The 13,578-nt window shown below is 37.2% G+C and overlaps 2 protein-coding genes and 1 long non-coding RNA gene across 3 annotated transcripts in view; 2 read left to right on the top strand and 1 right to left on the bottom strand.

The window, feature by feature from the left end:
• The window catches only part of rxrbb (retinoid x receptor, beta b), a 10,463-nt gene extending 6,453 nt beyond the window's left edge, over window positions 1–4,010 (bottom strand). The window contains exons 1-4 of the mRNA XM_014008725.1: window positions 3,848–4,010; window positions 2,631–2,824; window positions 2,211–2,364; window positions 1,901–2,080 (exon numbers count right to left, since the gene is read on the bottom strand). Of these exons, the coding sequence (XP_013864179.1) occupies window positions 1,901–2,080; window positions 2,211–2,364; window positions 2,631–2,771 (475 nt within the window). The 5' untranslated portion in view covers window positions 2,772–2,824; window positions 3,848–4,010. The remainder of the gene's footprint in view (window positions 1–1,900; window positions 2,081–2,210; window positions 2,365–2,630; window positions 2,825–3,847) is intronic.
• A 900-nt stretch (window positions 4,011–4,910) lies between these two features.
• LOC106517692 (macrophage mannose receptor 1) lies at window positions 4,911–7,726 on the top strand. The gene is made up of 5 exons (XM_014008671.1): window positions 4,911–4,949; window positions 5,092–5,451; window positions 5,540–5,875; window positions 5,990–6,400; window positions 6,900–7,726. The coding sequence occupies exons 2-5, from the start codon at window positions 5,145–5,147 to the stop codon at window positions 7,259–7,261; spliced, it is 1,416 nt and encodes a 471-aa protein (XP_013864125.1). The 5' UTR covers window positions 4,911–4,949; window positions 5,092–5,144; the 3' UTR covers window positions 7,262–7,726.
• A 4,433-nt stretch (window positions 7,727–12,159) lies between these two features.
• The window catches only part of LOC106517691 (uncharacterized), a 2,418-nt gene continuing 999 nt past the window's right edge, over window positions 12,160–13,578 (top strand). Inside the window, exon 1 of the long non-coding RNA XR_001310232.1 lies at window positions 12,160–12,315. This is a non-coding gene — a long non-coding RNA (uncharacterized LOC106517691). The remainder of the gene's footprint in view (window positions 12,316–13,578) is intronic.

Below are 13,578 nucleotides of genomic sequence, written 5' to 3'. Positions count from 1 at the left end.
ACTGACTGGAAGAATAAACAAAAATATGTGGATTTCTCATACATTAATAAACTTGGTTACAGCTATAAAACATAAAACAAGTTGCTGAATAAGGAAAACAGATAAAAAGAATAAAATATGATTTTTAGATGTAAAACTATTATTAATTTATTATAATTACAATTTATTTGCATTTATGATTTTTCTCTAATTCTTTACGTTTTGCTTCCTTCTTGTTGGTTCTGTGTGGCTAAAACGGTGTTCTATGACCCAGTAAGCGGTTCTGAAGCAGCCCTGCATCTCTCCCCCGTTTCCTTACAGAGTCAGACCAGGAGTTCTGCTCACGTCTTTTTTTTTTTCCTTCGTCCTGAAACTTTTTGCTGCTTATCAAATAACTTTGAGCCTTGGTCAGAAAAAAAAGACGGGAGGGTTTTATCTTTCTGGCCAGAGAGAAGGAGGAGCCAATGGTGGACTAAGGTACTCCCCCCCAGGGGACGTGCGTCCTCGCGATGGGGTGTGCATCAAATTAGACTGTCATTTAAGAAACAATAAATGTGACATATTATTTTTATCACAACTTAGGATCTACTTGGCCTAACAACACAATTTAAAAACCGGTTTGAAGTTCAAAGTCTCTACTTTTCACTCGGGTCTCAGAGAGGGCAGATCTTTACAGGTACAGTTTTTTTCTTCCTAAATGCTCTGTGGGTGACGTAAACGGCTCTGTGACATGGCGAGGGACGCATAAATAGCGCGACACAACGAATCGATAATGAAATTCTTTGCCAACGCTTTTAATAATCGATTTTTTTCGATTCGTTGTTGCAGCCCTGTCTTTGATGGTTCTTTAATAATAGGAAGCCACATTTTTGCAAACTGAAACATTAACCACTGCAAGTTATCAATAAATGATTCAAACAAACCATCAGGTTTTATCTTCCTTCCTCATGTCTGAATGGTGAACAGATTTAGATGTTTTAATGAGAAATTAATGAGAGCAAAACAACCGAAGGAAAACTTGATYAACACAGGCTGGTTGAAACAACTAATATCCTGATTTCTTTTTGAAAAGTCAGACTCTGCAGCACATTATCATCTAATAACCCAAAGAGAACAGACACTCTGACAGACCTGCGGCCCTCTTGWAAAGTGTCAGAGGAAAGTGATTAACTGGTGATGAAATGGAGCCTGCGAACCCTTGCGTTTCAACACACAGCCTCATTTGAAGCTACATGTAAAAACTGAAAGCCAGGCAGCAAATAAGGCGCCTCGCGTTGACCTTTATGATCTTTACTAAACTGTGAGCCGTTGTATCGTTGCTGCATCAACAAAGATTCAATCCAGATTTTCCACACGTTTTCACAAACTCTGCACAGAACCACAGCTGCCTGACAGAGCAAGTCCATCATCACAAAGCAGTAAAGCCCAACAGTCAGTACAGGTTTTTTTCCCTTCTTTTTACTCCAGTGCACCAAGTCAAACATTAACATCATCAGCTTTGAATTTCTACATATAAAAGTTWAAACATCTACAAAATTTAACCAGCATTTATCTCTTACTTTGTCCATCTTTTTGTTTATATTTTTTCTGGTTTATTCTTACTGAAAGCAGGAGAAAGGATTGAAGTAAAAGATGAAACAGAGAGGAGTTACTTTTATAACCAGCACTGACATCCTATCCTGTGGTTGTGCATGCCAACATTCAAAATAACCTAAAAATGTCACACTACACCAAATTTACTTCCACTATTTTGCCGAGTGCAAAACCTGGCAAAATTTAGTATATTAAAAACAGAACCAACACCAATACTTAGGTCTTTCTAAAATTAAATATGTAACAAGTTGGTATAAATGTGTGCGAGAAAGCATGATCCTTTAAAAGCCATTTGAGGAACATTTGTACGATGCTTCTTGTTTCATACCTTCTCTCTTCATACCCATAGCCAGGCACTTCTGGTAGCGGCAGTACTGGCAACGGTTGCGCTGGCGTTTGTCAACCAGGCACTCTTTGTTATCCCTGCAGGTGTAGCTCAGGTCTTTGCGTACAGTTCGTTTAAAGAAACCTTTGCAACCTTCACAGCTGTACACGCCATAGTGCTTGCCTGGAAAATACACAAAGCAAAGAAAAAAAAWTWARRMSRWYMAAWTKRAMMAWWAAARAAAAAGCAACAGATTAATGAAACCCGTTGTGTGAAATGTTAAAACACTGCTGCCTTTGGATAGCCCACACACCAGAAGAGCGGTCACCACAGATCACACACAGTCGCTTCTGGGACGTCATTACTCCTGGGCTCGGAGTCTGTAGGGGCCTGAGGCCAAAYGGAGGTTTAATATCTTCTGAGCTGCTGACTGAATGCATCCCTGATACAGGTGCTGAAGAAGAGATCTGGATACAGAGAGAGAGTACAACCAAAAACATTAAAATACTGGAATACTGTTTAACTCATTATTTAGTTTGACTTCATAATAGCTAACTGTTTGCAAACAATCAATAGTTTCTATTAATCAGTTCCTGAACAATACACACTGGAGAAAAGCTGTGCAACGTACAATGTGCATATATTTTATAGTGTCAACAAGTACTAATACTCTAATAAGATTTATCTTGTGGCRCACTAATCTGGTGCGTCCTTAAGTGCGTGCAGCAATTACCTGACTGCTGTTGATGGGTCCAAATCCCAGAGAAGGTGAGACCACAGGGGAGTTGAGAGTGGGACTGATCACAGAAAAAGGAGAACCTAAGATGCTGCTGGGACTGTTGGAGGCTGAGCTGTTCGGCTGCTGTGTKGACATGGCTCATAAGCTACCCTCCGAAGTTAGTGATGTCTCGCGTGAAGGATATCAGTCTGAGGGTGACATTAACAGCACAGGGAGATGGTTGGTAAAAGATCGGACTTCTTGTGTGGCAAAYGCTGAGCTAGAACAATCCCAGAATTAAACTTTAACCATCAAGGTGTCCTGCTGCCAAATTTCTTGTGGCTTTGACCTGTTGGCAGGCGTGTGATGATATTTCCTATTTATTCACACTAGGCTACAAGGAACAATGATCGGTGTAGAGATAAGCATGCAAGGCACTGAGGACTGACAATAAAATCACGTTTTACACACAACATTGAACTACAGGCTCAAGTTTTGTCCCACATATATTTACTTAACGGGCCAAAACACAGGGGCCGTGATACATAATGTTGGCTTCAATCAGAAAATGACAAGAAAAATTATTTGTATTATATGCATGAGGATATTAAAAGTGTGCAGGAATGGTTCGTTATTTAAACCTGATTCGTGTATACAACGTTTTTATGCAGTACAGTCTTTTTGTTTCGTCTGGCAGGAATATTTATATCACACTTGCTAAGTGTGGCTAAAAAATACGCAATAACATTACAGCTATAATACCTTAAAAATACGGCATTAATTATGTAAAAATGACAGGTACAAATTCATTTGCAAGTATTTTAAAGCCATTAACTAAAATGTCTCACATTGGAAACTAATACATATATTTTATTTCTTTCGTTTCGGTTGCTTTAAACTAATGGCTGCGAAAAGCATGACTGCTCCCAAGTGTTGTGCACTAGCATTAGCTGTGTTTTTTTTACACATCCAGAAAAACGTTTTAAAATCTCTAAAAGCAACAACAAACGTCCAAGCATCTAAATAATTGGGTTTGGAGAGYGAAAGAAAAACAACACGAATTGACCCAATTAGAGAATGTCCYTCTAAACAGCTAGGATTAGCGTCTTAGCTTCAATTAATGCTACGTTAGCTAAAGCTGCTAGCGTTAGCATTAGCCGGGATGCTCGCCGATAGCTCTCGAAAAAGTGTTAATTTTAACTCGTGTTTCTTAGAAGTTTGCAGTTACGTACCATACACACTTTCGACGCATCGTTGAAAAGCACCTCACTTCATTTTTTAAGCGACCTAGAGGAGCTTTAGGCAACAGCTCGACATTCGGCTCAGTTTACTTCACTTTGACGGTGTTGTTGTTTACAGGCCATGTTGGCTCAGCGCCATTAACCACCAGTGAGCCAAAATGTCTCATGGGGACCACCCATAACAACGCTGTCATGTGACACCGACGACGCTCGGTTTCAGTTCTCACAACTACTGGCACAAGAAGTTAAATCAAATTAAACTTTATATATTGATCGGTTTTATGTGCGTTTTTTTTAAATACACATTATTTTAAAAAAAAGCGCACGGATCAGAACCTGAAGTGTCATTCCTATTTGATTGTTTTGTGGTGTGATAGAATAAAAGCTCAGTTAAAAACAAACAAAACATTCACACATAAAATAATGTGTTTTTTTTAATTATTATTTGTGTCACATTTAATCAAAGCAGGTTTCTAGGACAGCCACACCTACAATCAGAGCTGGGATGTTTTTTTTTATTGCGCAACCTGTTCTTGCACCATCACTTGTGCTTAGTAAAGGTTTCTAAAATCTAAATTTTGTCACCCAGGGTTTTCCTTTATCTCAACATTATTATGTTTTACCTGCGTTATGATTACTGGGGTTTTAATAATAACTTTTCACCCATTAAAACAGATGAAGTCTCTTTCACACTTTTTGTGTTTATAGGGCCTCAATTATCATTCCATTTGGTTTACGTCTGACTTGATGACTCAGCTGATCAGAGCAGATGTATTTTATCTCATCAAACCTGAAAACTACATTTGTCGCACAGTGTGTACGAGAGAGAGAGAAACCTGATGAGCAGCTTTTGTCTGAAGCTGTATTTGAGAACATTTTCCCTTTACTAGCCTGGTGGCATTCTTACTATCAACACTTGCTGCTCAAAGCTGCCAGAACCTTGCGTTACGAGCAGCAACTAATTGTTTTAGAGTATTATATATAAGGCAGAATCATATGTTATTTATTATTATTCTTTGGGGCATTGTTTGTACTGCCATGAGGATCTCTAGGATGAAAAGGACTTCACTTCTAGCTTTGATTTGGCTCTCAGGTTTGAATTACCCACACTTTTTCAGTACTGCATGTTGTTATATATGACGTGTACAAATGCTAAAGATAAAAAATACTGAAGTATAACCCATGCTAGATGTATGCTGGTGCTCAGACTCTCAGATTTGTTTATTATTTCACAGTGTTTTGCCCAATCTCAGTGGACGCCACAGATTTTGAATTTGTTGAAGAGCGAATGAAGTACGATGACGCTCAGATCTACTGCAGAGGAAAAAACTCTGATTTGGTCACAGTTCACAACTTAACAGAAATGAAAGAACTGATAAGTAAATATCCGACCAAGAATCCGTACACCTGGATAGGACTGCAGTTGGGAAACGAGTGGACATGGCACTGGTCTCAGCCTGACCAGAGTACACACTTTTTACACTGGAGGCCTGGACAACCACAAACAGAAAAACGGGACGCGTGTGCAGCAATGGATGAAAACGGCATGTGGTTTGAAGAAGACTGTGAAACCAAACTGAGCTTCATCTGTTATAGTAAGTATAATTTTTGAGACTTAAAACTGCAAAACCATTTAAATAAAATCAACACTACATCATTTATCCCCACCATTGTTTTTCCCAGACACTGGTGATGCCAGCAGTTACACCTTTRTTAATGAGTCCAAAACATGGAGAGATGCTCAAAGTTACTGCTGGAATGTCTCGTCTCAACTAGTTAGCATACAGTCAGCAGAACAAAATGCAGAAGTTCTTAGCATGTCGGCATCTAAAATGGTATGGATCGGTCTATTCAGAGATCACTGGAAATGGTTGGATGGGAGCAACTCATCATTCCGTTTCTGGGGAACCAATCAACCAACCAACCTCAACAGTAAAATGTGTGCTGCTGCCAATTTCCTACAAGAGGGAATGTGGGAGAATCGAAATTGCCAAAACCCAAACAGCTTTATTTGCTATGGTAAATAGTGTTTTCTTATTAACAGATTATTTTTATTATAATTTGTTTCAAGCTGATCTGTCTTACACAGAAACACAAGATAAATTGTCCATTTCTTCATTCCTACCTTTGCAGGACAGCAGTCAACTCCGGCAATGAACAGTTCCCAAACTACTCAAGCGAGCTTTTCAACGACAGATCAGCTGTCGATCAATACGACAACTATTTCACAGAACTCATCACAAGGGTTCACGGCAACGTTTCGTTCCACTGTGGCTACTACTGAACTACTGAGCTCTACCAGTGCGACAGCCACGGCTCCAACAACTTCCAGTGGGCCGACAACGCCAAATACCACAAAGTTTGTGTCACATCCCTCGAGCACTGAGCTCAGTGATGCAACTACACAATCCACAGTAACACCCACAATACAGCACCCAAAACCTACAGTCAACGTGACTACGAGCAGCGCTTCTACGTTAACAATGGGAACATCAGCTCAAAGTACACTAACATCCACTGTCAACAATCAAAGTTTGCAACCAGGTGAGTTTAAAATAGGGGTGCAACAATACATGTACCCGTATGGATCCATTCAATACAGTGCTTTAGGTTCAATACACACTTGTATCGAACAACACAGATTTTTTAAATTTACTTCATCAACTTGTCTTCTGAAGATGTTCTGTGTTGAAGGATCAGAGGATCTGTGTTCAACTACTCCACCTAGGCTGTATTTTCGAGCACAGATCCACTGAGAAACTTGCTGTTTCAGCAAAATTTAAGTTTAAATTTAATTTAAAAATGGTACTTTTGAGGTTAAACAAATGTTCATAAATAATTTCAATAAATTACAAGTTAAAAGGGGCATAGAAATATTTGTATCGAAAAAATATCGAACCCTGAGCCTAAAGCATCGAGCCGAACCGAATCGTGAATTTTCTGTATCGTTGCACCCCTAAATATTAAGACGTCTTTGTGTTTATTTTGCACAAATGCAAAGACAAACATAAAATTAATAGTATATTTCCTTGTTGTCTTGAAGAAAACCTGATACTAATCCAGAAAAACATGACGTGGATCGACGCTTTGAGTTACTGCAGGGAGCACCACTTTGACCTCGTCCACATCACTAACCAAGCCATTCAGGACACGGTGGCTGAGAAGGCAAAGGGCGCCACTTCCTCCTTCGTGTGGCTGGGCCTACGCTACAGCTGCAGCTTTAAATTTTGGTTCTGGGCCGGGTCGACTTCTGGCTGCTACCAGAACTGGGTCCCAGGGCAAGGGCCTGATGGGGTGTATACGTGTGGAGTCAGTGGTGCCATGGACACCGCTAGGGGGCAGCAGTGGACTGGCTTGTCTGAAACAGAAGAACTGAACTTCATCTGCAGCACATGCCCAGGGTGACAGTGGACTGCTTGGCCCACTTTGAAAAGACAGAAAGCTTCTGGAGTTTTGAAGAGGAAAACTCGACATGTTTGTGCTGATCTTCTGAAGTTTTGAAGAAAAAAGTGCAGAAAGCCAGATAACTTTAAGGGACTTTAAATGAGTCATCATGGCTATTTTGATACACGGAGTCATCTTTAAACACAGACTGAGTGTAATTAAAAAGGAAATATGTGGCATGTACATGTGCACTTTCAGTCATGAGAGGAAAGAGTACTGTGAGAAAATTCTGGAGTTGCAATTTGCATATTAACCTYCTCTCATTTCAGTATTAGAGCATCCTAACTATTAAACCACAAAAGCGTCTCCCCTTATTAACCTGACCCAACCTTTGCTGGCAGTTCCTCAGAGAAACACACCTTACAACKTCCTGTTCCTACTGCCATGACACACAAAGCACCTTGAAACCATATGCTGAAACTTTTTGAATACCGTGAACACAATGTTATTCATGTCTTTTAATTTGTCATTGACTGAGGTCCTTTTATTTAAACTACTTTTATTTAAATGCGTCTGTTTTTACATGTTTACTGTTACGTCTGGCACTTGTAGTGGCACGATCAAAACGACCTTACTTGTTAAACAATGACTGCATTCCAGTAAAACCTGCTTTTTAAAGGTTTGCTGGCACATATGAGAGACGCTTTATTGAACGTGAAAGGACACGGTGTGAAAAATGACTCGTCGAATGAGACATAGCATGTCCACATACTGCAGGTTTGAATAAATAAGGAGATGAAAGTTGCAGGAAAAGAAAGTCGACCCTCTTTCAGTTCTAGTGTTTCAGGGCATAAGAAAAAGAAAGTGATCTTTGCCAGGTTTTAAAATGATTCCAATTTAATCTCAAGGGTGCAAGAGCAAACAACAGAATCCATTGTGTCATGTTAAACCAAAACAGCTAAAATAGAAAGGCTAAGTGTAAATTAAACTAGGTACATTACATTATTAGCTTGTAAAAATAACCCTCTGTGGTTGGTTTTTTTTTTTTTTTACAACTTTACCAGTCTCTTACAAAGTTGTGGAGGAATTTTGTCCCACTCTTCTTTACAACTTTGCTTAAGTTCATTGAGGTTTATAGATATTTTTTTCTGCCCAACTCTTATTTTTTTCCAAATACGGTACTTAGACTTATACTTATGTAGTTTTTGTTTAATGAAAAGTTAAAGAGTAAAATCTTAGTTCCAATGAAAAAAATTACCCAAAAAAATCATATTTCAAATGATGAGAGAGTTCGATTCAAGTTTTAAAAGGTTTATTTTATGCCTCAAAAACAGCTGACGTTCCATAAACCTTTGAGTCAAGGCAGACTGATCTACACAAAGCAAACATCCTAATTTATAGGATTTGTTCGTCTTCTCCTTCTGGGTGGTTCGTCCATCTCTAATGAGGTGAGTGTACGGCCTTTTCCTTTTTTATTTTTATTTTTTTATTTTTATTTTTTGAGTGTACGCCCTTTTCCTATAATTGGCACATCCGTGATCTGATTACAATGATATAGTCCCTCCTCCTGCCCTTGAGCGCCCCCTGGTGGTTGCCCATCCCCTCACTCATGTGACCCTTTCCTGACCCTTGATTWTTACACACTCAATACAGTCTATACAGCTTTTAAAACACGTGACTTTATGTTTCAAAACATGCATAATATGGTGCTCACATTACATTTTACTGTTCATAGTCATGAATTTACTTTATATGGAATAAGATCATCAGAGGTAGGCTATAGCACAGACTGATCAACTGGGAGATAAAGCTAAAGAGACCAGACTGAGATGGTTTGAACATGTCCAGAGGAGGGACAATGGGTGTGTCAGTAGAAGGATGTTAGAGATGAAGCTGCCAGGAAACAAAGAGGCCAAAGAGGAGAAATAGTTGCAATTAGGGACAAAATGGAGGTAGTTGAAGTGAGGACAGAGTGTTTTTTTCTCAAACAGATTAATCTGTTTGGAAATGGCCAAATAACCCTTTTTAAGATTAATGGAAAGTAGCTTTTTTATTTCATTGCTGATGTATTTTTGTCTTGACAATGTGTTAATCAGAATAAGCATCAGAATACTTTAATGATCCTTGGGGGAAATTGCAATTAACACACACCTGTATGCTCTAGATCAGCAAACTGCCAGAGAAAGAGGTAAACCACCTTAATCAGGACCTTAAACCTTATGAAAGCAAAAAGAGTGGGGTTATTAAATAGCCTTTCCATTTTTTCTTTAATAATGAATGACAGGGTGGAGAACACTGTTTTTGTACATTTGAGGAGAAAATAAATGATTTTACAACCAAATAAAGCCATATTATTACCTCCACCAAGGGCGAGGTAATGTTTTCGTTTGCGTCTGTCTGTCTGTCTGTCCGTCTGTCTGTCGTTCTGTCTGTGGACAACATTACTCAAAAACTTGTGGACGGATTGTCATGACATTTTTACCACATGTGGATACTGGCTCAAGTAACACACCATTATATTTTGGTGACGTTCACGATGCGGATACAGGATTTTTTTTTCTTTTAACACTCTGAGCTCGGCAAATCTGCGATGCTTTCACAGGGCGTGGGTTTCAAAGTGTCCAGCAGGTGGCACTGTAGTAGTGGTGTGCCCCTTTGTAACTCTATTACAGGATGGGGGAAATTGGTGTTGGCGGAGGTTTGCACTCTCTGAGTGCTTCTAGTTTTAATATGTTTTGACAGATAGAACTGAAAAAAACATACATTTTCTTTTTTCCATCATTTTATTTAAAGAGTGATAAAGACTTCATAAGGTGTTTGCTTGAACACAAGTAGATAAGAAAATGTCTACAACATTAAAGTTTTTTAAACCATGCTGGTAATCTATTTAATTATAATCTACTCAGCAACAATTTTGCATATAATAGTAGCACTGCATTTCAGCGGGCTTCAATTCATCTTTGGTGACACTGAATACACAATAAAGCAACTATAATTTGCTCAAACATCTTTTGCATATGCAAAGAGAATCTTGTCACATATCAGTTACTACGGATCATTACACAAGTGTGTGTTTTAGCTCGGTTTCTCTCTAAAAATGAATTATTCAATAAGCATTCCTTCAGTTCAATGTTAAAGTTCCTTTGGGTCCACTCAGATGGTCTTAGATATCTCCCTCTCCTCCTTTTCTCACCCTCAACGTCTCTTGTGTGCTGTCCAGCTCTGACCTCTGACCCCTCCAGCCTCACTCCTGACCCCCGAGGACGTTCCCACGCCACACCCTTTTGTCCACGTCTCACCATGCAGACCCCATAGTAACTCCCTCTGAGTTTTTCAGAGACTCTGGTTGGGCATAATTCATCTCCATCTGGATCAGTATTAATGCAACCTAATCTGACCGCAGCTAAAGTCAAGTGTGAGATGGAGCTACGTTCAAATGTCACCATCTTCCTACAATAATCTCATAAGTCATTTTTTCTAAATTTTCAGGAAACACAAARAAATTATCTCAGATTAGGTCACACTTAATTCATAGGGCATTTTCTTAAGAGGTAATCAACTGTTTTGATCAGATATTGATGGTTTCAGCACAGGTAGCCAGCATCAGGAGATTTGTGGGAAAATGTATATTTAGCCAAAAATAACTTGGGTGATTATTTTAGTTTAGTTTAGTTTAGAATTTATTTCATTCAGCAAACAAATAATAAAACAAACAATTAATAAAAAATAATAATAGAAACAACTAAATAACACAACATTGTTGTGTCAAAAAGACAAACACAAATGAAAAGGAGCAGAAAGAAGAATAAAATCTTTTAACATCTGCCCCCAATTAAAAAAATATATGTATCTAAAAAAGTACAACATACGAGTAATAAAACTCAATATAATATAACAAAAAAACAAACAAATAATATTGTTGTGTCAAAAACACAATCACAACATAGTCAAATGAAAAGGAGCAGAAAGAAGAATAAAATCTTTTAACATCTGCCCCCAATTTAAAAAATATATATCTAAAAAAACGTACAACATACGAATAATAAAACTCAACTTAATACACAAAAAAATTTCAAATTATCAACAAACAGCATCACAACACAAATACAAATCTTAACCAATTTTTTGTTCATATCTCATTAAAAAAAACTTTTAGTATTCTACTAAATTAATAAATTGTTCCAGCACTCTTAAGGTCATCAAGCAAAAATATTTTTTTTCTTTCCCTTATCGTTTCTTCTTTTTTTACTTTTAAATATACAGTATATTACATTTGAAAGAAAAAAACTAAAGAGAAAATTTCTCAAGGCACAAACAGCCTGCGGGTTTTCATTAATAACATAGTTCACTTTTTAACATCAGTGATGAACATAATACAACAAAAACGATCTAAAAATTAAAATACTCAAATTAATAATTAAAATATGAACAAAATGTAGATTATCTAGCAAATATATAAATCGTATTGGCATTTTTGAAAACGTTTCCCAAATTATTCCACAATAATCCAAAACNATTTTAGGAAGGTGACGACAGCATTTACTTGGAATATTAAAAATGAACAAAATACAAAAAAATAATCCAAGTTATATTTAAATATCAAACTAATAATGTCTAAGGTAGTTACATTCCACAGGTGATGTGATTTGGGAAATGCAGTTAAACATTTTTCTATAATTAATGAAAAATGTTTGGTTGATAATGGGTTCATTGTGAAACTGAAATTCACAAATCAGATGCAGGAACATCCATGTAGAAGTCAAAAATGTAACTTCATATCTTTATTAACTATGCATGTCCCTACTTTTCTCCTGACTCTGCTCCCCTTTCTTCTCTTTCTTCTTTCACAGTTAAAGCAGATTTTCTCCATTAAAGCTCTGTTTCTTAGGTAACCTCAGTCCTGCATGTAATGAGACGGGGAGTGGGAAGGGGACAGAAAGGGGACATGGACAGACAGGAAGAATGAGCAGCAGAAGCTGGAGGCAGGATGAAGGAGAGACTTTAGAGCTAAAATATGTGTTTTTGTRTTTTGTATGCAGATTGGGACTAATTCAATTATTACTGAGGTGCAAGATGTAAGTATTGATGGTTTTTATAGTTGCAAGTTTATATTTAAACAAAAATTCAGTTTTTAAATTCCTATTTATTTTCATTTACTGAAATTAAAGGTAATTATTTATTGAAAACAACAGCTACTCTTATTTTTTATGGAAATTTGTTTGAAGTAAATGCTTAAAACAAAGTTCAAAATGTACTGTAGATATTCTAATCTGTGCAGCCTCATCAACTGATTACTTTGACTGAACCATCTTTAATATATAATGGGCTAAATGACAATATAAGTGATCATCCTAAAGTTTGACAGGGAGTCTGGTGTTGATTGTCCAAACGCAATTCTTGTACTTCTCCTTTATATCCAGGAGTTGTGGCTGGACATCAGGCTCCCAACTCCCACTGACTCATCTTACTACTGTGATCAAATCAAATAAATCTTATGTAATTTTATAATAAGAACTTGTAATTAAATCACTGTAAGAACAGTGTGGATATATGTCGCACAGCTTCTGTTAGTAACATCTAATAATTTACTGTGTTGTGGCTTTAAATGAAGTGAACATTAGCAGTTCTTATGTTGCCATGAAAGTCTTTAGCTGTTTGCTGCCATTTCACTTTTCAAGCCACTTAAATTCAAGGACTTAAGCTGTGTTGTGTCTTCAAATACAGAATATTTAAGCAAAGAACCATTGCTTTCAGTGTGTTAGGGAACTTGGTTCATATAGCCTCTTGCAAAAACACTTTTTTTATTTTATTCTTTTAGCTGAATGTAAAAATGATGTCAGGAATAATTGTTGAACAAGTACAAAATGCTTTTGCACCCAAAAGATGACCAAAGAACTGTTAGCTAAAAACCTGATGTGTGATGTGTCATCAGACATGAGATGAGGGGAGGAAGAAAAGTGTCAGACACAGAAAATGAGAATAGAAAGAGAGATTTGTTGTTGATGATAAGAAAGCCCCTAAATATTTAAAAGCTAGTTTTCTGAAGTATRTGGAAAAGTAAGATAAGAAGCTATATGAGCTGTTTGAGTTTATGTTTTTATTTGTATTGTTTTGTTTGAATATGTTTTGAGGATAAAGGGGGCAGACATTATAAGATATATTCTTTAGCTACCTTTCGTTTTATTTCGCTTTTCTTGATTTGTGTAATTTCATTGTTTTTTTATTGCATATAGTTATATTTTAATTAAATGAATACATTTTTTGAATTGAATTAGAAAAAAAAATTAAGGGGTCATTAGTTGTTCAACACTCATTCTTTTTATTGTAAGGCCCTGTCA

Source organism: Austrofundulus limnaeus, unplaced genomic scaffold (assembly GCF_001266775.1).
Source record: "Austrofundulus limnaeus strain Quisiro unplaced genomic scaffold, Austrofundulus_limnaeus-1.0 Scaffold52, whole genome shotgun sequence".
NCBI classification, from domain to species: Eukaryota; Metazoa; Chordata; class Actinopteri; order Cyprinodontiformes; family Rivulidae; genus Austrofundulus; species Austrofundulus limnaeus.
This window is presented reverse-complemented; position numbering and strand designations above follow the sequence as displayed.